Source organism: Scyliorhinus torazame, chromosome 18 (genome assembly GCF_047496885.1).
Source record: "Scyliorhinus torazame isolate Kashiwa2021f chromosome 18, sScyTor2.1, whole genome shotgun sequence".
NCBI lineage: Eukaryota > Metazoa > Chordata > Chondrichthyes > Carcharhiniformes > Scyliorhinidae > Scyliorhinus > Scyliorhinus torazame.
The window spans coordinates 21,695,301-21,719,499 of record NC_092724.1 but is presented as its reverse complement, the minus strand read 5'-3'; the positions used below and the strand labels follow the sequence as shown (position 1 = coordinate 21,719,499).

Sequence of the window (24,199 nt, the reverse complement as noted above, 5' to 3'; positions counted from 1 at the left end):
CAGGCCAGCAGCACGGTTCAATTCCCATACCAGCCTCCCCGAACAGGCGCCGGAATGTGGCAACTAGGGGCTTTTCACAGCAACTTCATTTGAAGCCTACTTGTGACAATAAGCGATTTTCATTTCCATTCATGTGACGGTTCTGTGTGCAACATCACACTGCACTGCCTGGAATACAAATACTGCTATTAAAATATAAGTTGTTATTGTCCATTGTGACTGGTTGTTGTTAGGGGGCAGTGGCTGCATTAAACAAAACAGGAGGCTCTTTAAAGTCACTTCGCTTTGAACAAGTCGCTTCATGATTGGCAGGTGCTGACTTTGGATTTGTTTTGGAACCTGATCCACAATAAGATAGGATATGTTTCATATCGAAGCTCTCTCCACTGCTCCTCCCCACAAGAGAAAAGATTCTCTCTGTCATCACTCTCAAACTTCAATCACTTTAAAGTCCTTGCAGCCATTTCTTTCAAGAAAAAAAAACTCAGCTTGAATTGAATAACCCGATAAATGTTTCTCCTTCAATTATTCAATTCTCTTTGGAAAGTTCCTATTGAATCAACTTCCACCACCCTTTCAGGCAGCGCTTTCTAGATCACAATAACTCGCTGCGTAAAAAATTCTCATTTTTCCCCTCTGGTTAATCATCTAATCTGTGTCCTCTGGTGTATTTACTCTATCTAAAACATTCATGATTTAAAACATCTCCATTAAATCTGCCCTAAACACCCCCCCCCCCCCCCCCCCGCCCCATCTAAATAGAAGACCTCAAATTTAAAATGTTATTGAAAAACAGATTATCTGGTCATAATAATCACATTATGGGATCTTGCTCTGTGCAAATTGGCTGGCATGTGTCCTGCATCATAACGCTTTTAAAAGTAGCTGTAAAACCCTTTGGGACTTCCTGAGGTCATAAAGATGCTCTAGAAATGCAAGTTTTTCCTTTTTCTAGATTCTTCATGTGACCGAAGCCACTGTCTGCACAAGCGCTAAAAAGGTCCTCCAGACCCTGACCCATTTCAAAGAGCAGCCACAGGACATAAAGATTTGAACAGTCCCAGGTGAACATTCTCCTTCAGAACTAACAGGTCTTCACATTGCATCTGAATGTGCTCAGTGTCACAGCTTAGGGATCGAATGGTTCATTTATTGAACAGATCAATGAATTTGAAGGCGGGATTCAGCGTTTATCGATAAGACTGTACCTCCATTCCGGAACAGCAATTCCACCTCCGAAAGTTCTGACTTTTCCTTCCTTTCTTTACAGAGGTAGCTATGCGATGGATGGTGAAGGGTAACGGCTGGGTGGGAACTTGCTAGTCTCTCACCGTTCCTATTCCTTGGCTTCGCTGACTTTAGGGTTGTGTAGTCAAACTTGGGATTTTAAAATAAAACTTGGCATGTAAGATCCTGGGAGTTAGCAGTCTCCGAGATTTCCTGCCGGTATCGCCCTTCCTCTCTGGTGCTGCTTCCTTTGAATTTTTATTTCCTCTTTCAGGTTAACCCTCAAAGGCTGACAGTCACCACATGAGAAGCACGTCAATGTAGCATTTACACAACAGAACCCGACCATTTCACCCATCCGCTACTGTTGCCAGTGTTTAGGCTCCACATGAGATTTCAGCCACCCCATCCCCATCTCACTCGATCAATATCTCCCTTTATTCCTTTCTCACCCATATCCAGTTTCCCCTTAAATGTATATCTGCTAGGGCAGCATGGTGGCGCAGTGGGTTAGCCCTGCTGCCTCACAGCACCGAGGTCCCAGGTTCGATCCCGGCTCTGGGTCACTGTCCGTGTGGAGTTTGCACTTACTCCCTGTGTCTGCGTGGGTTTCACCCCCACAACCCAAAGGATGTGCAGGGTAGGTGGATTGGTCACGCTAAATTGCCCCTTAATTGGAAAAAATTAATCGGGTACTCTCAAATTAAAAAAAATTGATATCTGCTATTCACCTTAATCTTGTGGTAGTGACTTCCACATCCTCAACACTCTCTAGGTAAAGACGTTTCACCTGAATTCCCTGTTGAATTTACAGTGACTATCTTGTATTCATGGCCCCTAGTTCTAGTCTTCCACATGAATGGAAACATTTTCTCTGTATCTAACCTATGGAACCCAACTATGAATGGGAAAACCTTTATCAGCTTTTTATTATAGAATTCCCACAGTGCAGAAGGAGGCCATTCAGCCCATCGGGTCTGCACCGACCCCCTAAAAGAGCACCCCACTTAGGCCCTCTCCCCCACCCTATCCCTGTAACTCCACTTAACCTGCAAATCCCTGGACACTAAAGCACATTTTTTTTGATCATGGCCAATTCACCTAACCTTTAGACTTGTGGGAGGAAAACAGAGCACCCAGAGGAATCCCACACAAATAGTCACCTGAGGCCGGAATTGAACCCAGATCCCTGGTGCTGTCAGGCAGCGGTGCTAATCACTGTGCCACCGTGCCGCTCCGAGAGAAGGTGGGCCCAATCCATTCAGTCTATCCAGACGGAACCTCTCAGTTCTGCTATCATGCTTGTGAATCTTTTTGCACCTTCTGCAGTTCCTCTGTATCCCTTTTCTAATTTTGAGACCAGATGTGTGCACAATATTCCAGGTTTGGAAATATCCAAAATGTGACCTTATACACCCACGAACAGCCACTTAGTTCTGTTCATCCTTCAACCAACATAAAAATGTTTTACCAGAAAACATTCACCTCATTGCCCAATATGGCTAACAGGGTGACGACTGCCTGTTTTGATTCTTCTGGATGGCAACCATACCTACACTTCAGAAGTTACTTATCAGTCATGTGTTTTAGGATGGCCTGATATTGTTGAAGGTGCTATATAAATGCAGGTTCTCTCTATGTAGAAAGGAAGATGAAAGCTGAATTTGATTGTGCGACATGACTGACATGCAATGTTTAGTTGAAGCATGTAAGGCTACCGACTAAGTGCTGGAAACTGAAATGAGGATAGGTGCTTGATGGCTGGTGCAGATATACTGGGCGGAAGGGCCACTTTCTGTAAAACTCTATGATGTTGTCTTATTTATTGATGAACTGCATCATCACATCACAAACAGCAAAAATGTAATTAAAATCCCTTCAGTAGAGACGGTGAGATGTTTCTTCTCCATCATTGCCTCAGGCCAGAGTGGAGAAAGAGTCCAGTGGGGCCCATCATGTTGTTGAAAGAGCTGCCCACCTGCTCTCTCCATATATCCCTGCTAATGTATATCTTCAACTCTATCACCCAGCAAACGTAGACAGGCAGAGGAGAATGAGGGTGTAAAATAATAGGTGGTTGAGATGCAGGCGTAAGATAGTGAACAGACATAGAAACAGCTAAAACTGTGAAAAATAACTTGCCCTACCCATCCCTTATTGACAACAGTATAGTCTAGGAAACAATAAATCAACCTTCCTGGTCCATTCGAATGGAAATAACACAGTAGTTCCTTCTTTGCCAAAACTTATTGATAGTTTATGCTGTAATTAATAAAGTGCATTTTAAAGAAATTGATTTTGTAGGGACTTATAATCATTTGGTCAGATATATATTAATGCCAGGGAATTGGACATGGGCAGCAAGTATCTTCTGGGAACTGTAGTTTATTTGCCATTGGCTGCAATTGACGGAAGCGGATTAGGGACTACATTACCCATACCGCCTGGCGGGCGGAGCTCCGCTGCATTCTGGGGTTGTAGTCCTTCCTGTGCAATCGCCGCCGGAAATGGACGGGCAGAAAACTACATACCCCAGAAAGCCATGCGCGTCCGGCTGCACCATCTCGTTTCCGGTTTGTGTACCCGCACCAAAGATGGCGGCGGCCGCTGAGGACGGGAGGGAGGCCCCGGCCGGCTCCGAACCCGAGCCCGAGGCTTCAGGCCCGATGGAGCAGAGACCCAGCACTCGCTCCAACCCCGAGGGGGCAGAGGACAGGCAGGACCCGCCCGGGCAGGGGGCGCAGGCCGGCAGCAGGGAGGGAGATGGCGAGGCCGGGACTGAGAGCCCAGGAGTCGTGGGGAGGACCAGGAGCAGCCGGAGGAGGCACCAGGAACAGGAGGCCCACACCCAGGCTCAAGCTCAGGCCCAGCCCCTGCCCCCATTCCAACCTCAACCACAGCCCCTGCCCCCATTCCAACCTCAACCACAGCCCCTGCCCCCATTCCAACCTCAACCACAGCCCCAGTCACAAAATCAACCCCAGTCTCAAAGTCAACCCCAGTCCTTACCCCAGTCTCAAAGTCAACCTCAATTTCAAAACCAGTCTGCGCCCTCAGGCCAATCTTCATTCCTGCCTCAGTCACAAAGTCAACCCCAGTTTCAATCCCAACTCCAGCTGCAGACACACTTCCAAAGCCCACCCCAGCCTGAGACTCAGATCAGGACTCCGAAGGTTAACTGCCCGGAGAAAGTGGTGAGTTTTGTTGAGGTTCTGCTGCACTGATTCACCAAAAAACACTGAATACATAAAAGGTCATAGAGGATTTGTGGATTTTCCAGATTTAAAAAAACCAATGTTCTGTGAAACATACCAGTTGCTGATGTGAGACTATTTGAAGATTGTACGGAGGAAGTTAAACTGCCAGAGATTTGTCATGTAGGAATTTGAAGTGCTTCTTTATTTATTTGGGAAGTGTGGCAGATCTCGGTATGAATGATTTATGTAGACCATTTGGAATTTGAATATCTGATTTGATTTATTGTCACATGTACCGAAGTACAGTGAAAAGTATTTTTCTGTGGCCGAGGAACGTACACAGTACGTACATAGTAGACGCAAGAATAATCAACAGAGAACATTGAGAAATGATACATCGACAAAACAGTGATTGGTTACAGTGTGGAACAAGGGGTCAAACAAAGCAAATACATGAGCAAGAGCAGCATAGGACGTCATGAATAGTGTTCTTACAAGGAATAGATCAGTCCGAGGGGGAGTAGTTGAGGAATCTTGTAGCTGTGGGGAAGAAGCTGTTCCTATGTCTGGATGTGCGAGTCTTCAGACTTCTGTACCTTCTGCCTGATGGAAGGGTCTGGAAGAAGGCTATGCCTGGGTGGGAGGGGTCTCTGATAATGCTGTCTGCCTTCCTGAGGCAGCGAGAGGTGTATACAGAATCAATGTGGGGTGGCAAGTTTATGGATGCGTTCGGCTGAGTTCACCTCTGGAAGACCATGGCTTGGTGACTTGAATGGGGTCCTTTCAGTCTATTTGTGTGAGAGATAAGGGAATAAATTGCAAGGGACTGGGCGGCACAGTGGTTGGCACTGCTGCCTACGGCGCTGAGGACCTAGGTTCGCTCCCGGCCCTGAGTCACGTCTGTGTGGAGTTTGCACATTCTCCCCGTGTCTGCGTGGGCCTCACATCCACAACGCAAAGACGTGCAGGTGGATTGACCACGAGGGAGAAAGGCAAGGGTAACTCTGGCAATCATGGCGGCAGAGTCACAATTACAGCTCTGTCTTGGGGAATCGGAACTCGTGAGCCAAATCCTTTTAACATCACCAACTTCTTGAGCTAGAGTCACTCACAAATGGTACCTGAACCATAAATTACAGTGTACTTCAAAACTTCTGTCTTTCAAAATGGAAATTATGTCTGGAGAGGGTAAGTTGAGCTGTTCAAGAGCATAAGAAATAGGAGCAAGTATAAACCATTCAGTTCTTTGTGCCTTCTCCATTTATTAAGAACATCGTTGCTTTCCTACCTCAATTCCACCATCCCACACTGTCTCATATCTCTGCTTCTCGTAGTATACAAAAATCTATTAAACTCTGTTTTGAAATTGCTGCGCATCCACTGCTTCTGGATTAGATAATCCTAAAGATTCATAATCCTTTGAGTAAAGAAATGTATCCTCATATCAGTCCCAACTGGCTGAACTCTTATTCTGAGACTGACCACTAGTTCTCGACTCTCAATTCAGGGGGAAACATCCTCGCAGCATTAATTCTGTGAAGCTATTAATTTTTCAAAAGCAAAATATTGAGGGTGCTGAAAATCTGAAATACAAACAGGAAATGCTGGAGCTACTTGGTTGATCAGGCAGCATCTTTGGAGAGAAAAAAACAAGTTGATGTTTCAGATGAACCTTTTGTCAGGACATATCTGATGGAAGATTGCAGACCTGAAATGTTTAACACTTTTTTTTTTTTGTTTGTTTTGTTTTGTCTCCTTAATAATTTTATGTTTCATTGCGCTCACCTCTCATTCTTCCTAAACTCCAAGGAATATAAGTGAAAGTTTGCACAATCTCTCCTCATAGAGTAATCCCCTCGACCCTGAAGAAGGGCTTGACCAGTTATTGACTGATGAATTCCTGGGTGGGCAATTTGTTTGGGTTATTCTGGTCAGTCTGTGTGTGTCTGTTTATCATGCGGGGGGGGTGGGGGGAACTGTAGAGAGACACATCTCAAGGTTTTCTTCATTCTCTTTACAGATCATCTGTTTGGATCTTTCAGAGGAGATGTCGCTGCAGAAGCTGGATTCCATGAATGGGTTAGATTGCTTTATGCTAATGTTTCAAACTCCCCTTCTATCATCAACTACTGAACAAGCTGGAGTTCTTTTCTCTGGAAAGAGAAGGCTGAGGGGGTGACCGAATAGAGGTCTTTAAAATTACAGAAGTGTTTGACAGGAAAAATGCAGAGAGCAAAACCAGAGCTCATAAATATAAGACAGTCAGTAATGAATCCACTTGGGAGAAATATCTTTTCCCGGGGAGTGATGAGAATATGGAACTCACTAGCACCGGGAGTGGTTGAGCCAAGTAGCATGGGCACGTATAACGCAAAGCTGGATAAACACCGAAGGGAAAAAGAGATGGAAGGCTATATTGGTGGAGTTGTCAGGAGGAGGTTCATTTGAAGCATAAAAGTGGCAGACCCCCGCCCTGTAAATATGATCTAATTATCGTTGCAGATGTGATTTGGGCGATAATGTTTAATATTTGATCAATCTGTGCCGTGTGATTTGGGGATTGCTTTTCGGATTACACTGGAGTTACGGCACAGAAACAGGCCAATTGGTCCAACCGGCCCATGATGTATTTCTGCTGAACTTGAGCCTCCTCTCGTCTTTCCTTATCCAAATCTATCATCACAGCCTTCTCCCTCAAATATTAGTCCAGTCTCTCTTAAACCAGGGACTGGTTTAGCACAGTGGGTTAAACAGCTGGCTTGTAATGTAGAACAATGCCAGCAGCGCAGGTTGAATTCCCGCACCAGCCTCCCCGAACAGGCGCCGGAATGTGGCGACTAGGGGCTTTTCACAGTAACTTCATTGAAGCCGACTTGTGACAATAAGTGATTAATATTATTATTTAATGCATCAAGTTGCTTCAACCACTTCCTTTAGTAGGGAGTTCCACATTCTCATCACTTTCTGGGCAAGCTTGTTGACGTGTGGCCATATGAATTACAAGCAGGAGAAGGCCACTTGGCCCCTCGAGCCTGCTCCGCTATTCAATAAGATCATGGCTGATCTGATAGTGACTTCAACCCCACATTCCTGCCCGATAACCTTTCACCCCTTTGTTAATCAAGAATGTATTCAGCTCCGGCTTAAAAAATATTGCCTTTTGAGGGAGAGTTTCAGAGACTCGTGACCCTCTGAGAGAGAGAAACTCTCCTCATCTTAAATGAGCGACCAGTTATTTTCAAACAGTGACCTCTCGTTCTGGATTCTCCATAAGAATAAACATCCTCTCCAAATCCACTCTTGTCAAAAGCCCTCAGGATCTTAAAGGTTATAGACTTTGATCGTAGTTCTAAATAGTCAGGTTGGGCTTTGGGGGTGTGGCAGAAGCCTGCTGCTGATGGGGAGGGCAGGTGCTATTGTGTTTAACTACAGAGAGGTTATTGTATTGCTGTTTTTTAAAATAAATTTAGAGTAGGAACTTTTAATACTCAATTGGATGAATACTTGAAGGGGAACATATTCAGGGCTATCGGGAAAGAGCAGCAGGGAGGGAGTAATTTGATAGCTCAGAGAGCCAGCACGATGGGCTGAATGATGTCCTATGTGGAAGATTCTATAGTAATGACTGGTTATTGGGTTTACAGTGCCTTTGGCATAGTGAGGTTATTGGATGAGGAGTGTTATTGGGCTGACTTTGATCAAGCATTTGGAATTGTTGAATTTGATTTTAGTTATTTTTCTCTGTTCAGTTCAAAAACGAATGCGCTAAACATCGCTCAGAAAATGATTGAAATGTTTGTCCGGACGAAGCACAAGATTGACAAGCGACACGAGTTTGCTCTTGTGGTGGTGAACGATGAGGTCACTTGGGTAAGAGCAATGTGCCAGTTTAAGATAGGGGAGGGGAACAGAGGGAGCCTGCACAATAGACCCCTACATATCTGCAATGTAATCACACCAGTGCTCTACATTAGAATGAACCTTACCCGATCATAGTTGACCAACAAACAAATAATTTGCTGATTGTTCTTGATTTTCTGTCTGTTTGTCTTTCAACTTTGCATTCAGGTTTACAATGTCAACAGTCACGGTGTATTGACAAGCTCAGGCCACTAGAAGGCATTAGAATGCAACTTTACTTGCATATCGGCTAAAGATCAAGTGTCATTGAAGCAAGTTGTCCTCTTTGTGTAGTACTGATTCGCGCTGTTGACTATTACATGTCCCTTTTCTCTCCTTCTAGCTGTCAGGATTCACCTCTGACCCCCGGGAGGTTTGCAGCTGCCTGTATGACCTGGATACGAATGTCTGTGAGTCCTTCAGTATCCTTTTGTAATGGATGTTGTTATGTCATCCTGGGCAAATGCGCGGTCAGTTCCAGCCCCACATGTCCCCGAGTCTCAAAACAAGTGAATTAACCAATAATTCTTATAAAAATACCCCAAATCTTTGGCCCTTGGCTGCCCAATAATTACAGTCACCAGATTTGTAAGTTTAAACACAATTTCAAATATGAAATATGCAGTAAATACAACTGCTTAACAACAAGCTAATACCTGACTCCCGCTTAAACTGCCGCACCCTCTACCGACACACATAAGACAGACAGACACAGAGGGGTAGAAAAGGTGAAAATGATAAGGATAGGAAGGTCAAAAGATAAGAGTCTTTATTCAAATGGTGGTTCGCAGCATGCTTTCTTCACAGTAAGCTTGTGGATTAAAGTCTCTGATGTACACCCTGCAATGATCTTCCTTGCAGTTTAGCTATGTTACTCACGGTTTCTCCTAGAGTGGCCACTTGGCTTCGCATTAAGCTTTGCTTCCAGGCCTCTGCCTTTTCTGGAGAAAGAATTGGTCGGTTCACATCAGCCTTTTCTGCAGAGTTATCAGATTATGAATCTTTCCTTCACATCCTGTAATGGTTCTCCTGTACACTAATTCATTCAGGCTTTCAAGCCAGTTCGGAAACACTGTCTTTCTGGAGGAAAACGGAGTGGAAAGAAAGTGGGTCTTCACTCTTAAGCTGCCAACACGAAACTGAAAGCTGCTTGGCTCCCTGAACCATTTCAGTGGGATCAGATCCAAACACCACCGATCACCTGGCAGAGCACAGCCTTTTGGGCCAATTCATTGGTCATCAGCCACATCAATCAAACCGAATCATCACTGATCTCTCCTGCAATCCTCTGCATTGAATTAAAGACACCGGCCACTTGCAAGCAGCTTTGCCTTAAAGTCACAGGTTCATTAATTCATCCATGGATCAAAAATGTAACCGCAAAATAAAAGAAAGGGAAAATAAGGGAAACAGGAGGGATCCTTACAATGTGAAAACCCCCCGGAATAGAGTCCAGTGTTGCAGCAGGTGCTTCCTAAAAGGGTTAGTAGGGGTGGTGGGGCCAGAGATCCTAATAACTTGTAAGAAGTACTTACATGTGCACTTGTGATGCCAGGGCACACCAGGCTATGGGCCAAGTGATAGAAAATGGGATTAGAATACATAGGTGGTTGTTTTTGACTGGCGGGGATCTGATGGGCTGTAGACCATTACAGTGCCTGGTATTGGAGAGTGCACTGACTTGAAGGTGTAGAAGCACCAGCTGTGGAATGCTGTGTGCAGTTGTTTTTCAGAGGGGAATAAACTGCCAATACATGTCAAAGCGAAAACAATAAAAATCTCCAGTAATATAATGATAGATTCTGACCTTCTGAACCTGTCTTGGGTCTGAAGCAGGCAATTTCAATGTTTTACTATATAACACTGGGGACAGGTCTTTCACTATAACAAAGGGGGTACAGTACACCCGGACAGGTCTGTCACTGTATAATAAAGGAGTACAGTACAGGGGACAGGTCTGTCACTGTATAATACATGGGTACAGTACAGAGGGACAGGTCTGTCCCTGTATAGCACTGGGGCACAGTACTGGTGGGGATAGATCTGACAATGTATAACATGGGTACAGTACTTGTGGGGGCAGGTCTGCCACTATAACACTGGGGTACAGTACTTTTGGGGGCTTGTCTCACTATAACACTGGGGTACAGTACTGGTGGGGCAGGTCTCGCTGTATAACGCTCAGGTACTGTACAGGTGGGGACAGGTCTGTCACTGTATAACACTGGGGTACAGTACTGGTGGGGACAGGTCTGTCACTGTATAACACTGGGGTACAGTACTGGTGGGGACGGGTCTGTCACTATAACACTGGGGTATAGTACTGTTGGAGTCGGGTCTGTCACTATAACACTGGGGTACAGTACTGGTGGAGACGGGTCTGTCACTGTACAACACTGGGGTACAGTACCTGTGGAGACGGGTCTGCCACTGTATAACACTAGGGTACAGTACTGGTGGGGACGGGTATGTCACTGTGTAACACTGGGGTACAGTACTGGTGGGGGCAGGTCTGCCACTGTATAACACTAGGGTACAGTACTGGTAGGGACGGGTCTGTCACTGTAACATTGGGGTACAGTACTGGTGGAGGCAGGTCTGTCACTGTATAACACTGGGGTACAGTACTGGTGGGGACGGTCTGTCACTGTATAACACTGGGATACAGTATTGGTGGGGGCAGGTCTGTCGCTGTTCATTCTTTTCCTTAAAGTCTATTTTCAGATTTGGATGGACTGTTCAATCTCATGTGAGTGATCTTGATTATTTAATGGAGTTTTGCCTGAATCTGGGTTTTGTTTGATGACATTTCATATTTAAAAACAGAATTGTTGACCTAATCTCTGGGTCTGTTGATCAGAGTGGAATTTGATGTGCAATTAATAACTGCCTCGGAATAGAAGATTCCCTGTTGGGATGTGGTGACAGGTTATTCTGCAACAGCTGCAAGGAAGACTGGATTGCATTTCTGTAGCACTTTGTAGAACCTCACGACGATTCAAAGTGCTTTATTGCCAATGGGATACAGTTAGTGTTGTAATGGATGAAACATTGCAGCCAAGTTGTGCTTTGTAAACACTGATTAAAAAGTAATGAAATAATGAGCAGATAGTCTTTGAAGTGATGTTGGTTAAGGGATAAATATTGGGAGAACTCCCCTGTTCTTCGATATAGAGGTGCATGATCTATTCCATCCATCTGGGAGGGCAGACTGGTCATCTGTCTAAAATCTCATCCGAACGACAGCATCTCTGACAAGACAACATTCCCTTATTACTGCGCTGGAGTGTCAGCCTAGCTTTTATGCTCAAGTTGGATTCAAACCCACAACTTGGAAGGGAGAGAGTGCTTTGCACTGAGCCACGGCTGATGTGACTGTGAATTGAATGAAAGAAATTGCAGAACCAAGTATTAATATTGGACCGGCCCAACCACAAGTATATAATTCAGCAGTATCGTTCAGCCCTCGGGTGAGGTTTCTAGCGATGGTTGTCTGGCTTTGCAGCAAATCCTGGACACACTCGTCACACCTGGATGATAAGTTGTGTAAGTTATTTGACATTAGGGGAGCAGGAATCCGAGCCTTAACAGCTCAGCGTCCCACCACACTCTTTGCTCTTGGGAAAGAAGTTAATAAATGTAGCTTTGAGATTAACTCTCTCAACAGTCAATTTTCCTCTGCGAGCTTATTGCTCTGATCAATTTGTTTTTCATGTGATCCCGCAGACAACAGAAGATTGAACTGCCAGTAACGGAAAATGTTCAGACTATCCCACCGCCATACATTGTACGGACGATCCTGGTCTACATTCGAACACCCTGCCACCCACAGTCCACCTCCATTGAGCGACTCAATGTGAGTAGGGAATGAGATTTCTCCTCCTGTCTGAACCTTGTGTTAATCATTACTTTGTCTCCCCACCTGCTTCAGCCAAAACCTTGGCTTAATGATGCTGGGACAGGGGCACTGTCTGCTCTCTGCTACTTCACTCAAGTAGCGAATCTTCATGCATGAGTGTAGAGGGGGAGAAAATTATCTTATCATTTATCTCACAACTGTTTTTGTCAGATCTTTCTGTTTGCAAGTGGCTGTCACTTTTCCTTGTATTATACCATTTCAAAAGTGAAGCTTGGGAATTTCGGGTCAATCATTTATCACAGTGGAGAGAAAAATAATTCTTCCCTTGGTGGTTTGTGAATCTGGGGAATTCTCTGCCCCAGAGAGTTGTGGATGCTCCATCCTTGAGTATATTCAGGTCAGAAATCAGTGGAATTTTGGGCACTTAAGGGAATGGTGGGATTTGGAAAGTGGGTAGGAAGGTGAAGTCGATGTAGAAGCCCAACCACGATTGTATTGAATGGTGGAGCAGATTTAAAGGGACAAATTGATGATCTGACTGTTTATGTTCTTCAGAAAGGCGCCATAGAAATGCAAGTCCATCCAGGGAGGGTTATAACCGGTCCCCCAATTTGTTAACCCTCTGTGCCCTCCATGGGAGCTGTCTTGGAATGAGCCCCAATTTATAAAATTCCAGTTGGGATACCCCTAAATATTTATGCTCCCAGGTGAGGAGTCATGAACTAGCTCCCTTCCATTATTTAACCCCCTCATTCGGTCACAACAAGATGACTTAAAAAATGAACCCTCTCCTTGTGGATCCCTTTTCCCAGTCCAAATGTTTTTATGTTTTAAAAGGAGTAAATTGAACCAGGCTGTCTTGAGTTAAAGAAAGAGTGAGTTTATTCGATACTAAACACCAGGAAAACAATAAAACAGACGCACATACATTCACACTGATTACAGATTAGAAGTGAATCAAAAATAAGTTTTTAAAAAAATATCCATGAGTGGACGATGAAACGTTGTGGCCATTTGAGATTTGTGATTCCAGTAGCGCTAAATCAGGATTTGAGTAGTTGGTTTTGAGATTTCAGGGTGTTGCAGTTTAGCGGAGAAGTTGTCCTGCTTCCTTTTCTGCTATGGCGTTGCTGATTTGGCTTTCTTACAGTAATAAGAGAGAGAGAGAGAGAGCAACTTTTATTTTTACTTACCATCGCAGGGGAGGGGGGTACTCTGCTGTCTTTTTGTTTCTGTGTCACACGCAAGGACGCACCCAGTACTCGTTCACATTGACCAAGTTTTGCAGCTGGCCTTTATCCCACCCTTATGTATATTCCCGGAAGGTAAAAATCCACAAACTGGCCTAGGACATAACTTGTATCATTGCTGCTGAAATTTTTTTTTTAATGTACAGTACTCAATTCATTTTTTCCAATTAAGGAGAAATTTAGCGTGGCCAACCCACATACACTGTGTTGCTAACTTGCTGTTGTCTCTTAATTTGGCTCTGTTTAATTACGTTTGCTCAAGAGTCGCCAGTTATCTTTTGATACCGCCACAAGGTTCAAAACCGAATACTGATCAAAGACTCGATACACCGGTTAGTAAGTTCAAAAGCAATGCTCATTTATTTACACACAGTCAGATCTACTCATGCATAAAACTCTACAACCTAAACTATCACTATTACTAAAAGCCTATACTTAGCTTCGGGTGCCCACCCAGTCAGAGGAACAATGGCCGTTGCCCGGTTCTGAGGCTGCTGGGTTGAGCTGTTTACAGGATAACAACTAGGAGCGGCTATCTCGTAGCATGCGTTGACTTGGAACTTACTTGGTCTGGTGTAGCTTTGGTGGGTCTCAACTCGCTGAGAGCCAAGGCCAAGAGTGCGATTCTCTCTTGGGGAATCCTTTTTATACCCAAAAGGGCTTCGCGTGCTTTTGGGCGGGCCTTGAACTTGGCCCCAATTAATTGTGCCGTTTCCCATTCATTCCTATCGATTTTCCTCCAATAGAGGGGCGGGTTCCCTGATTGCTGGGCATGTTCGAGGTGGCTGTTGGTTTGCTTTGTTTTAGTCTCCTCTGGCGCCGGGATGTCTGTCTTAGCATTGTTTAGCTAAATGTTGCCTTTTGTTCCCGGGGATGGCTCATTCGTTTGTAGATGGTTCTGCAGTACTGGTCCTGTCTGAGAGCTACAGCTCTTTTTTAAAAAAATGTTTTTTTTGAAGGGTACCCAATTCATTTTTTCCAATTAAGAGGCAATTTAGCGTGGCCAATCCACCTAACCTGCACAACTTTGGGTTGTGGGGGCGAAACCCACACAAACATGGGGAGAATGTGCAAACTCCACACGGACAGTGACCCAGAGCCGGGATTGAACCTGGGACCTCGGCGCTGTGAGGCAACAGGGCTAACCCACTGCGGCACCGTGCTGCCCCCCCGAGAGCTACAGCTCTAATCAACAGACAGACCTTGCACCTGCTTGCTTTTTTCTGTATTGTCCAATTTTCCCTGCATTCTTTGCAAGTGTCCATTTTGTAATCGGGACATGGCCATCCCAGAGAGCTACAACTGCATTTTGTTGGGTTGTGGGGGTGAAACCCACGCAAACATGAGGAGAATGTGCAAACTCCACACAGATAGTGACCCAGAGCCACGATCGAATCTGGGACCTCGGCGCCGTGAGGCAGCGGTGCTAACCGCTGTGCCACCGTTGTGTCCCCTTGATGCTGAGATGATAATCAACTTCCATTATCTCCACAGGAGATGGCAGTTGACATTTGCATGGCTTCTTCTTTTCAAATACCTCTCTCTGAGACGGGGTGTGACATTCCATTGTATCTCTCAGTATCACCTGCTCCAGAGCAATTCAGACCACATTCTCAGTCATCTTTGGCTTGTATGCCCATTTTAAAAAACGCATCTTATTTAAAGGTTCAATATGTCAGTATGTAATTTGGGATTTTTCTCCATCATGATGACAGTAATTACCCGGAGTTGGACCTCCAGGCAGGTCTGCCCTCAGCTACTGCTCACACAAATACTTCCCAGCAACAAGACACTGGGTAGTGAGCACAATGAACCTGATGATTTCCCCTCTTTGACCCGGGGTACTGAGGTCAGAATTACCCCAGTATTGCCACCCCAGCTGGTATCGGCCAACCCGGCAAAGATAGAGAATCGCATCAATCGATTCAGGGGAGCATATTTGTTATTGGCCGTGCCCCTGATTGAAAATTCTATCTACACTGATAATGGGTCCAAATCCTGGAGATAGTTAGAAATATGGAAATAAAGATTACAATTCTTAATCAGTCTGGGGAATGTTACCAGGGAATGTGGTTGAAGTGGGTGTTTTGGGATGAACAGGCAATTGTGTGTTTCTGGAGAAAAATGAGATTGGGGAAATTAAGGGATATGGTTGTGGGATAGGATTGGGGAATATGATTGGGATGTGGGATTGGGGGTACATTGGGCAGCACGGTAGCACAGTGGTTAGCACTTGCTTCACAGCGCCAGAGTCCCAGGTTCGATTCCCAGCTTGGGGCACTGTCTGCGGAGTCTGCACATTCTCCCCGTGTCTGCGTGGATTTCCTCCGGGTGCTCCGGTTTCCTCCCACAAGTCCCGAAAGATGTGCTTGTTTGGTGAATTGGACATTCTGAATTCTCCCTCTGTGTACCCGAACAGGAGCCAGAGTGTGGCGACTAGGGGATTTTCACAGTAACTTCATTGCAGTGTTAATGTAAGCCTACCTGTGACAATAATAAAGATGAATTAAAATTAGATTGTGGAATATGATTGCGATGTGGGATTGGGGGTAGATTAGGGAATATGATTGGGATATGAGATTGGGGTGTGTGGTGAAAGGTGGGTTAGTTAGGCAATTGGACCTTTTTTGTTGCTGAAATTTCTTATGTGCAATGATAAATCTCCAGCTGCCCTGACCACAAACACTGCTCTGACAAAACCCGTCACTCCAGATCTCTTTGTTTTACTCAGCGACAAAGCTGTCTGGGGTAGGGAAATTAACATACTCCCACCCCTCTGAGCCAATAAATTTCTTCTCATCTCAGTTCCGAGTAGTTGGCCCCTTATCCTGACACCGTGGCCCCAATTCTACACTTTAGGCTCTCCAGCTGCGGGAAACAGCCTCCCAGCATTTACTCTATCAAAGCCCTTAAGAATTTTAGATGTTTCGGTGAGATCCCTTTCCATTCTAAACTCCAGGAAATATTGACCTTGTTTACTCAATCTCTCAGAAGACAATCCATGCTCTACATTAAATTTGAAGAGGTAAACCCTTGTTTACATCACTACATGTCCCACCACATCTCTGTGACCTCCTGCAACCCCTGTATCACTTTAGAACCCCTCTACTGTTCTTAAGGGTTTGAACTTTACATCAGCCCACATTGTCCAACAGCAGCAATAGAGCCTTTATCCCTGTGATCTACCCTTCCTTCTTAAATCATTCATTTTACACAAGACAAAACGGTAAAATGTTTTGCTAACACATCAATTAAGGGATGACAAACGATAAAGAGGTGGCAGAAATGTTAATAATTATTTCACTTTGGTATTTGCCAGGGAGTTAGAACAGGAATGTATGACATTGAATGACAACGTGGATGACACAATGGTTAAAACTGCTGCCTCAGCACCAGGGACCCGGGTGACTGTGTGGAGTCTGCACGTTCTCCCCGTGTCTGCGTGGGTTTCCTCCGGGTGCTCCGGTTTCCTCCCACAGTCTAAAGATGTGCAGGTTAGGTGGATTGACCATGCTAAATTGCCCCCTTAGTATTTATTTGATATCCGACCCCTTCCCTTGAGTGAAGCACTCCGGGACGTTTCACTGGATTGAAGATGTGACCAGCGTAGTTTCTACTCTTTTTTTTTTTTTTAAAAACAGCGCTTGTCGTAGGAGCCCGGTGGTTACTCAATGTGACGCGCTGCCCCACTCTCTGCCTGCTGTAAACCCTGCGTTTTCGCCACTTCTCTCCTCAGAAAATTCTGCAATCTCCTTACTTTTTCTTTGATGTGATTTACATTCACAATGGGACAGAAGAGATGGAAGAGGACACTGGCGGCAAGGTAGGGTGTGTTTGGTATTTCTCTGTCACACATGCACTTTTGTTTTCTCTCATGCTCTGGTCCTTGGCCTGTTTATATTGCAGCTTTTTAACCAAGTTAGTGCAGGTTCTCCCGAGGGACAGTAAAGAATGAACCTTAAGTTATATAACACCTCAGGAGGTCCTAAGGCACTTCACCACCAATGAGGTACTTTCCACTGTCGTCCCAATTGTAGCAAAATGCAGTGGCCAAATTGCAGCCAGCAAGATCTCTCAAACTATGATGGGATAAATAACCTATTTATCGCTTTTTGGCGTTTTTAGATAAGTAATAAATATTGGTCAGGTATACCTGAAAAAATGTAACTTTTCTGCAGATAATGCCATGGTATGACAAAACCTTGGTTTAATGATCTATCCGATAGACAGCACCTCTAACAGTTCAGCACTCCCTCAGTGTCAATCTAGACTTTGTGCTCGTGTCTCTGGAATGGTGCAGGAACTCATGATCATGTGACTTGGAGGCCCAGATGCTAAAGGGGTCCAGCCAATCTAATTCCAGACAATATAATTAGTGTAATTTTGTTTTCCAGATTTTGGAATGTATGTTTAAGTTTTGGTTTGTTTTTTTGTCCAGGAAGTTTATTCATTCTTCAGTAACTTGGATACAAAGGGGACCAGCTACAAGTATGATGTGTCACTCACCGGGCAAGCTGTGGAGCTGCATAACTGCATGGCCAAGTTACTTGCACACCCACTGCAGAGGCCGATCCAATCCCACGCGGTTTATAGTCTGCTTGAGGACGAGGAAGGAGTGGAAGTGGAAGCGACTGTTTGATGGAAGAACATTGGCGAGATAAATGAATTAAAACCCTCGCTCTATCTCCCTATATATTGGGGAAGTCCCCATGTGGGTCTGTGTGTGTGTAGAGGGTGTTGGTTACAATTAATCAGCAAGCATTCTGCTCCAAAGCAACCTAGCTCCTTAAAAATCTGAGTGGTCCTTGAGTTGAATTCCAGATAACACATGTTCAGCTTTATTAGTAAGCTGTCTCTACCCTCGAGCTCCAAGTGGACTATTTCACCTGTTGTCGTGGGTTGAATTCTACCTGCTCAACCTGTGACAACTGATGGCACTTTTTCTGTGAAATTGGAGAACAGCACAATTCAAACAAGGATGCTACTGGGAATTCATTCCTCAGTCAGCATCACTAAACAAACCTCGCTTCTCTACGTTACAACACTGACTCCGTTTCAATGGCTGTGAAGTGCTAGATGCCTCACCCTGAACTCCAGCCCATTCTGGCCTTTTGGCTTCAGGGCCCACTGCAGCAGAGACTTGAGCACATAGCCCAGTCTCACATTTTGTGCAGTACTGAGCGAGTGCTGAGTCACTTTAGGACATGATGTTCAAGCAGGATCTCTCCTGCCTATTCCAGTCGATGTTGAAGATTTCATGACACTTATCGGAAGCAGAGCATGGGGATTCTGGCCACCGACTCATCCCCAAAATTCATTCCGATATGTTTGTGACGTTACTGTGCATAATGACTGCTGTGCTTAGCAAAGTCTTCGCACTTCAGAGTAATTCATTAGATGTGAAGATTTTCAAGAGGTTTAAAACATAACTGGCAATGTAAATACAACTGTGTTGAAGGAAAACAATTATTGTCAATTTCTATTTGCTTTTAACAAGAAAATAAAGCTACTGAAAGAATCTTTTGTATCTTTAATGTTACATAGAAATGTTCAACACAATGATAATGTGAAGCCTCTTCATCTCACCCTATCTTTCTATTCCTTTGTCTTGTGTGTTTTATCTAGCTTGCGCCTCTGACTTATCTTGCTGATTGTTTACGGGGAAGATCACAACCACTTTGATATTTGGTCTGCAAGTGTGACCCAGGTATTGGGGCTGGCTCTTGGGGCTAAGGGATATGAGGGGAAGGAGGGATCAGGGTATTGAACTCGCTCGTCCGTGATCATAATGAATGGCGGAGCAAGCTCGAAGGGCCAAATAACCACCTCCTATATTCAATGTTTGTTTCGATGTATTTGTCCTGCTGGGTTCTGTCAGCAAGGGTGGTGGGGTCAGAAGTAAAGGAACCAAAAGGTTTTTTCTCTTTATTCTTTCATGAGATGTGGGGACCATTTCTGTTGCAAGGCCAGTATTTGTTGCTTATCCTTAATTGCCCTTGAACTGAGTGGCTTGCTTGGCTATTTCAAAGGGCAGTTGAGAGTCAACCACAGAACTGTGGGTCTGGAGTCACGTGTAGACCAGACTGGGTCCAGACATCATTAGTGAACCAGATGGATTTTTAACAATTGATAGTTTCATAGCTAGCTTTATATTAATTGAATTTAAATGGTGGGGTTTGAACCCATACCCCAGAGCATTAGCCTGGTCCTCTAGATTATTTTGACAAACTCAACGTTAGCTCCGTTCTTTCTCCACGGATGCTGTCAGATCTGCTGAGATTGTCCGGTATTTCCTATTTTGGATCTAGATTCCTAGTCCAGTGACATGACCACTAAACCTCCACTCCTCGTGGGTGGGGATTATAATGTTGGAGGAAGTTGTGGAGACAAGGTGGGGGGGTATGGGATGATTTGTAGAGTGCCCACCTGGTTGAGGAAATTGTACTCTGATTAGAGCACTATGCACCTTATCCAGAGCTGGTCAATAAGAGATGAGATATTTAGCAAAGTACCAGCTGAAAGATTCCTAGTTACGGGGAAAGATTACAAGATAACTTCAGAGGCGGAGGGAGGCCTTTCAGAATGATAGAAAATTGGGGCAGCATGGTGGCGCAGTCCCAGGTTCGATCCCGGCTCTGGGTCACTGTAAGTTTGCACATTCTCCCCGTGTTTGGGTGCGTTTCGCCCCCACAACCCAAAGATATGCAGGTTCGGCCACGCCAATTGCCCCTTTTAAAAAATATATTTTTATTCTCCTTTTTCACATTTTCTCCAAAATTTACACCCACCAACAATAATCAGCAACAAATATGTCAATCCCCATAACAATAACAACGATCCCATCCACCCACCAACCCACAAACATTGGCCCGCACGTTTACATAAACAAATGACAAAAGGGAATCAGGGATTACCCATAGTCACCCTTAATACACACAGCCCCCCTCCCCCCAACCCTCCCATCCATCCCCCCAACTAATGTTCAATGTTATCTAGTTCTTGAAAGTGCATAATGAATAATGCCCATGAATTGTAGAACCCCTCCGTCCTTCCCCTCAGTCCAAACTTAAACTTCTCAAGAGTCAAGAATTCCAACAGGTCCCCCCGCCACGCCAGGGCACAGGGTGGAGAGGCTGCTCTCCATCCCAACAGGATCCGCCTTCGGGCGATCAACGAGGCGAAGGCTACGATATCTGCCTCCGCACCCGTTTCCAATCCTGGCTGGTCCGACACCCCGAATATGGCCTCCCGGGTACCCGGGTCCAGTTTCACATGCACCACCTTGAAAATTACTCTAAACAACACCTTCCAGTAATCCTCTAGCTTTGGACAGGACCAAAACATATGAGCGTGGTTAGCGCGCCCCCGCAATGTTCACACACATCTACTCCTTCAAAGAATCGGCTCATCCTCGCCCTCGTGAGGTGTGCTCTGTATACCACCTTCAGCTGTATCAGCCCCAACCTCGCGCACGAGGTGGAGGCATTCACTCTCCGGATCACCTCACACCAGACCCCCTGTATGACCTCTCCCAACTCTTCCTCCCACTTTGCTTTGATCCCTTCCAGTGGTGCCTTATCCTCTTCCAAAATAGCTCCATACACCGCTGACACTACCCCCTTCTCCAGTCCCCCTGTCGTCAGCACCTCCAGCAATGTGGAGGCCGGTTCCTCCGGGAAGCTCTGTATCTCCTTTCTGGCAATATCTCGAACCTGCATGTATCTAAACATTTCCCCCAGCTCCAGCCCATACTTCGCTTCCAGCTCCTTCAATCCTGCAAACCGACCCCTAAGAAACAAATCTATTAGCGTCTTAATCCCCTTCTCTTCCCATTTCTGGAAATTTCCATCCCACCTCCCTGGCTCAAATCTGTGGTTCCCCCGAATTGGCATTTCCCTTGACCCTGCCCCCAACCCTAAGTGTTGGCGAAGCTGCCTCCAGATTTTCAATGAAGCTATTATTACTGGACTCCCTGAGTATTTCCCCGGAGCTATCGAGAGCGGCGCTGGTGCTAGTGTTTTAATTCCCGACCCCCTGCACAAACTCTCCTCCATTCTGACCCACTGGGAATCAACCCCTCTGACCCAGCTCCGCACCTTCTCCACATTCGCCGCCCAGTAGTAGTACATCAGGTTCGGACGACCCAAACCCCCTGCCTGCCTTCCCCTCTGTAGCAGCACCTTTCTAACTCTGGCCACCTTCCCTCCCCATATGAACGAGGTAATCCTTCCCTCAATCTTCCTGAAAAAAGCCTTTGGTAGGCATTGAAAAATAAACAGAAATTGCGGCAACACATTCATTTTAACCGCCTGTACCCGACCCGCCAGTGACAGAGGGAGACCATCCCACCTTGCCAGATCGGCTTTCACTCTCCCCACCAAACTAGAGATGTACCTGCGAAGCCTCCCTGACTCCCGGGCAACCTGCACCCCCAGATACCTAAAGTGAATCCCTGCCCTACGGAATGGCAGCCCCCCCCCCACCCCCGGCCAAGACACCATAAAATACTCACTCTTGTCTAGGTTCAGCTTGTACCCCGAGAAAGACCCAAATACCCGCAGTAGCTCCAATATTCCCCCTATCCACACACTCTGTTCCGACAAATATAACAGCAAGTCGTCGGCATACAAGGACACCCTATGCTCTATTCCACCCCCCCCCGCACTATTCCTTTCCATGCTCCCGAACTATGCTAATTGCCCCTTAATTGGATAAAATGAATTCAGCACTCTAAAATAAAAAAATTAAAAATCCTTCTCCGGATAGGGGCTAATTGGTTCTTAAATCATTATGAATTTTTGACCACCACTAATCTGTTCCATGTATTGGCAGTTTTTTTTTTCCTCAGTCCAGAATTTGCCCAGTGCTAGTTTTGAGCAATGTACCATGTGCAAGTCAAAGTAAGTTTACAGATTTCTTTTTAATCATTCATGGGACATGGGAGTTATTGGTTAGATGAGCATTTATTGCCGATCCCTAACTGCCCTTGAGAAGGTGATGGTGAGCTGTCTTCTTGAACTACTGCAGTTCACCTGGTGTAGGTACACCCACTGTGCTGTTAGGGAAGGAACTGTTGACACATAGGCTCTGAAGTCATTTTGTAGCCACAGTATATGGCTAGTCCAGTTTCTAATCCGTCGTAATCCCCATGATGTTGAAAGTGAGGGAATCATCAATGGTAATGTTGAATGTCATGGGGAGATGGTTAGATTCTATCCTACTGAGATGGCCATTGCCTGGCACTTGTGTTGAGCGAATATTACTTGCCACTTGTCAGCCCAAGCCTGATATTGTCCAAGTCTTGCTGCATTTGGATATGGACTGCTCATTATCTGAGTCACAAATGGCGCTGAACACGGAGGCACAGTGGTTAGCACTGCTGCCTCACAGCGCCAGGGACCAAGGTTCAATTCCAACCTTGGGCCATAGTCTGTGTGGAGTTTGCACTTTCTTCCTGTGTCTGCATGGGTTTCCTCCGGGTGCTCTGGTTTCCTCCCACAGTCCAAAGATGTGCAGGTTGGGTGGATTGGCCGTGCTAAATTGCCCCTAGTGTCCAAAAGGTTAGATGGGGTTACAGGGATAGGGCTGGGGAGTGGGCATAGGAAGGGTGATCTTTCAGAGGGTCGATGCAGACTCAATGCGCCAAATGACCTGCATTATAGGGATGAACATTGTGCAATCATCAGCGAACATCCCCACATATGATGGAAGGAAGGTAATTGATGAAGCAGCTGAAGATGGTTGGGCCGAAGACACTACCCTGAGGAGCTCCTGCAGTGATGTCCTGGAGCTGGAGATGATTGATTTCTAAAACAACCCCTAACCATCTTCATTTGTGCGAGTTATGACTCCAACCAGGGGAGGGTTTCCCCGGGTTCCCATTGACTCCTGTTTTGCTACACTTGGTCAAATGCTGCATTGATGTCAAGAGAAGTCACTCTCACTCTCACCTCACCTCGCCTCCAGTTCAGCTCTTGTCCATGTTTGAACCAAGGTCATAATTAGTGCGTCCGTGATCAGGTATTGCTCAGCAGGTGCTACTTGATGGCGCTGTTGATGACCTCTTCCATTACCTTTGTTTTACTATTTACTGTACAATTCTGCTGCTGCTGATGGCCCACAATGCCTCATGGTTGTCGAGTCTTGAGTTGCTAGATCTGTTTGAAATCTATCCCATTTAGCACGGTGGTAGTGCCACACACCACATGGAGGGTATCTTCATTGTGAAGATTGGACTTTGTCTCCACATGGACCTTGACGTAGTTATTCCTACCAAAACTGTCAGAAAGCTACAACTGCAGCAGATGGATGGGTGAGGATGAGATCACCCCCTGCTGAGACCCAGTCTCGCAGCTATGTCTTTTAGGATGTGGCCAGCTTGGTCAGCAGTGGTGCTACCAAGCCTTTCTTGATGATGGACATCAAAGTCCCCCACAAGTACATTTTGTGCCCTTGCAGCCCTCGGTGCTTCCTCCAAGTGATGTTCAACAGGGAGGAGCAGCGCTTCATCAGCTGAGGGGGAAATGGGACGTGGTAATGAACTAGACGTTTCCTTGCCCATATTTGATCTGATGCCATGAGCCTCCATTGGGTCCAGAGTCCATGTTGAGGACTTCCAGGGCAACTCCCTTTTGACTATATCACCATGCCAGCATCTCTGCAGGAATGGTGATGTTGGTGTCGGGGGCATTATCTGTAAATCATGATTCCCTGAGTATGCTTAGTCTGTGACACAGCTCTCCCAGGAGGTTAGGAAGGAGGACATT

The 24,199-nt window shown here is 45.5% G+C and overlaps 2 protein-coding genes across 4 annotated transcripts in view; one reads left to right on the top strand and one right to left on the bottom strand.

The window, feature by feature from the left end:
* The window catches only part of LOC140395026 (colorectal mutant cancer protein-like), a 51,855-nt gene extending 47,464 nt beyond the window's left edge, over window positions 1–4,391 (bottom strand). The window contains exons 1-2 of one of the 2 annotated variants that reach the window (XM_072482349.1): window positions 4,237–4,375; window positions 1,209–1,377 (exon numbers count right to left, since the gene is read on the bottom strand). In XM_072482349.1, the coding sequence (XP_072338450.1) occupies window positions 1,209–1,214 (6 nt within the window). In that variant the 5' untranslated portion in view covers window positions 1,215–1,377; window positions 4,237–4,375. Of the gene's footprint in view, window positions 1–1,208; window positions 1,378–4,236 lie in introns of both variants that reach the window. The other variant, XM_072482350.1, reaches the window with a different exon arrangement.
* Window positions 3,790–18,951, top strand: babam1 (BRISC and BRCA1 A complex member 1). Of its 2 annotated transcripts, XR_011936096.1 has the most exons (9): window positions 3,790–4,421; window positions 6,445–6,503; window positions 8,174–8,294; window positions 8,668–8,746; window positions 11,049–11,073; window positions 12,051–12,180; window positions 13,696–13,765; window positions 17,170–17,256; window positions 17,872–17,913. XR_011936096.1 is itself a non-coding variant. In XM_072482351.1 (8 exons), the coding sequence occupies exons 1-8, from the start codon at window positions 3,822–3,824 to the stop codon at window positions 18,070–18,072; spliced, it is 1,302 nt and encodes a 433-aa protein (XP_072338452.1). In that variant the 5' UTR covers window positions 3,797–3,821; the 3' UTR covers window positions 18,073–18,951. The 2 variants fall into 2 exon arrangements, 1 of the variants encoding a protein (XP_072338452.1); XM_072482351.1 differs by lacking the exon at window positions 13,696–13,765 and having other exon boundaries at window positions 3,797–4,421; window positions 17,872–18,951.
* The last annotated feature ends 5,248 nt before the right edge of the window (window positions 18,952–24,199 follow it).

Bases quoted from the DNA above. Each gene is read 5' to 3' on its own strand.
- babam1 (XM_072482351.1), top strand. From the start codon at position 3,822: ATGGCGGCGGCCGCTGAGGACGGGAGGGAGGCCCCGGCCGGCTCCGAA. The intron at 8,747-11,048 runs GTATCCTTTTGT...GTCTATTTTCAG, and splicing joins GAATGTCTGTGAGTCCTTCA to ATTTGGATGGACTGTTCAAT. The intron at 17,257-17,871 runs GTAGGGTGTGTT...TTTTTTGTCCAG, and splicing joins AAGAGGACACTGGCGGCAAG to GAAGTTTATTCATTCTTCAG.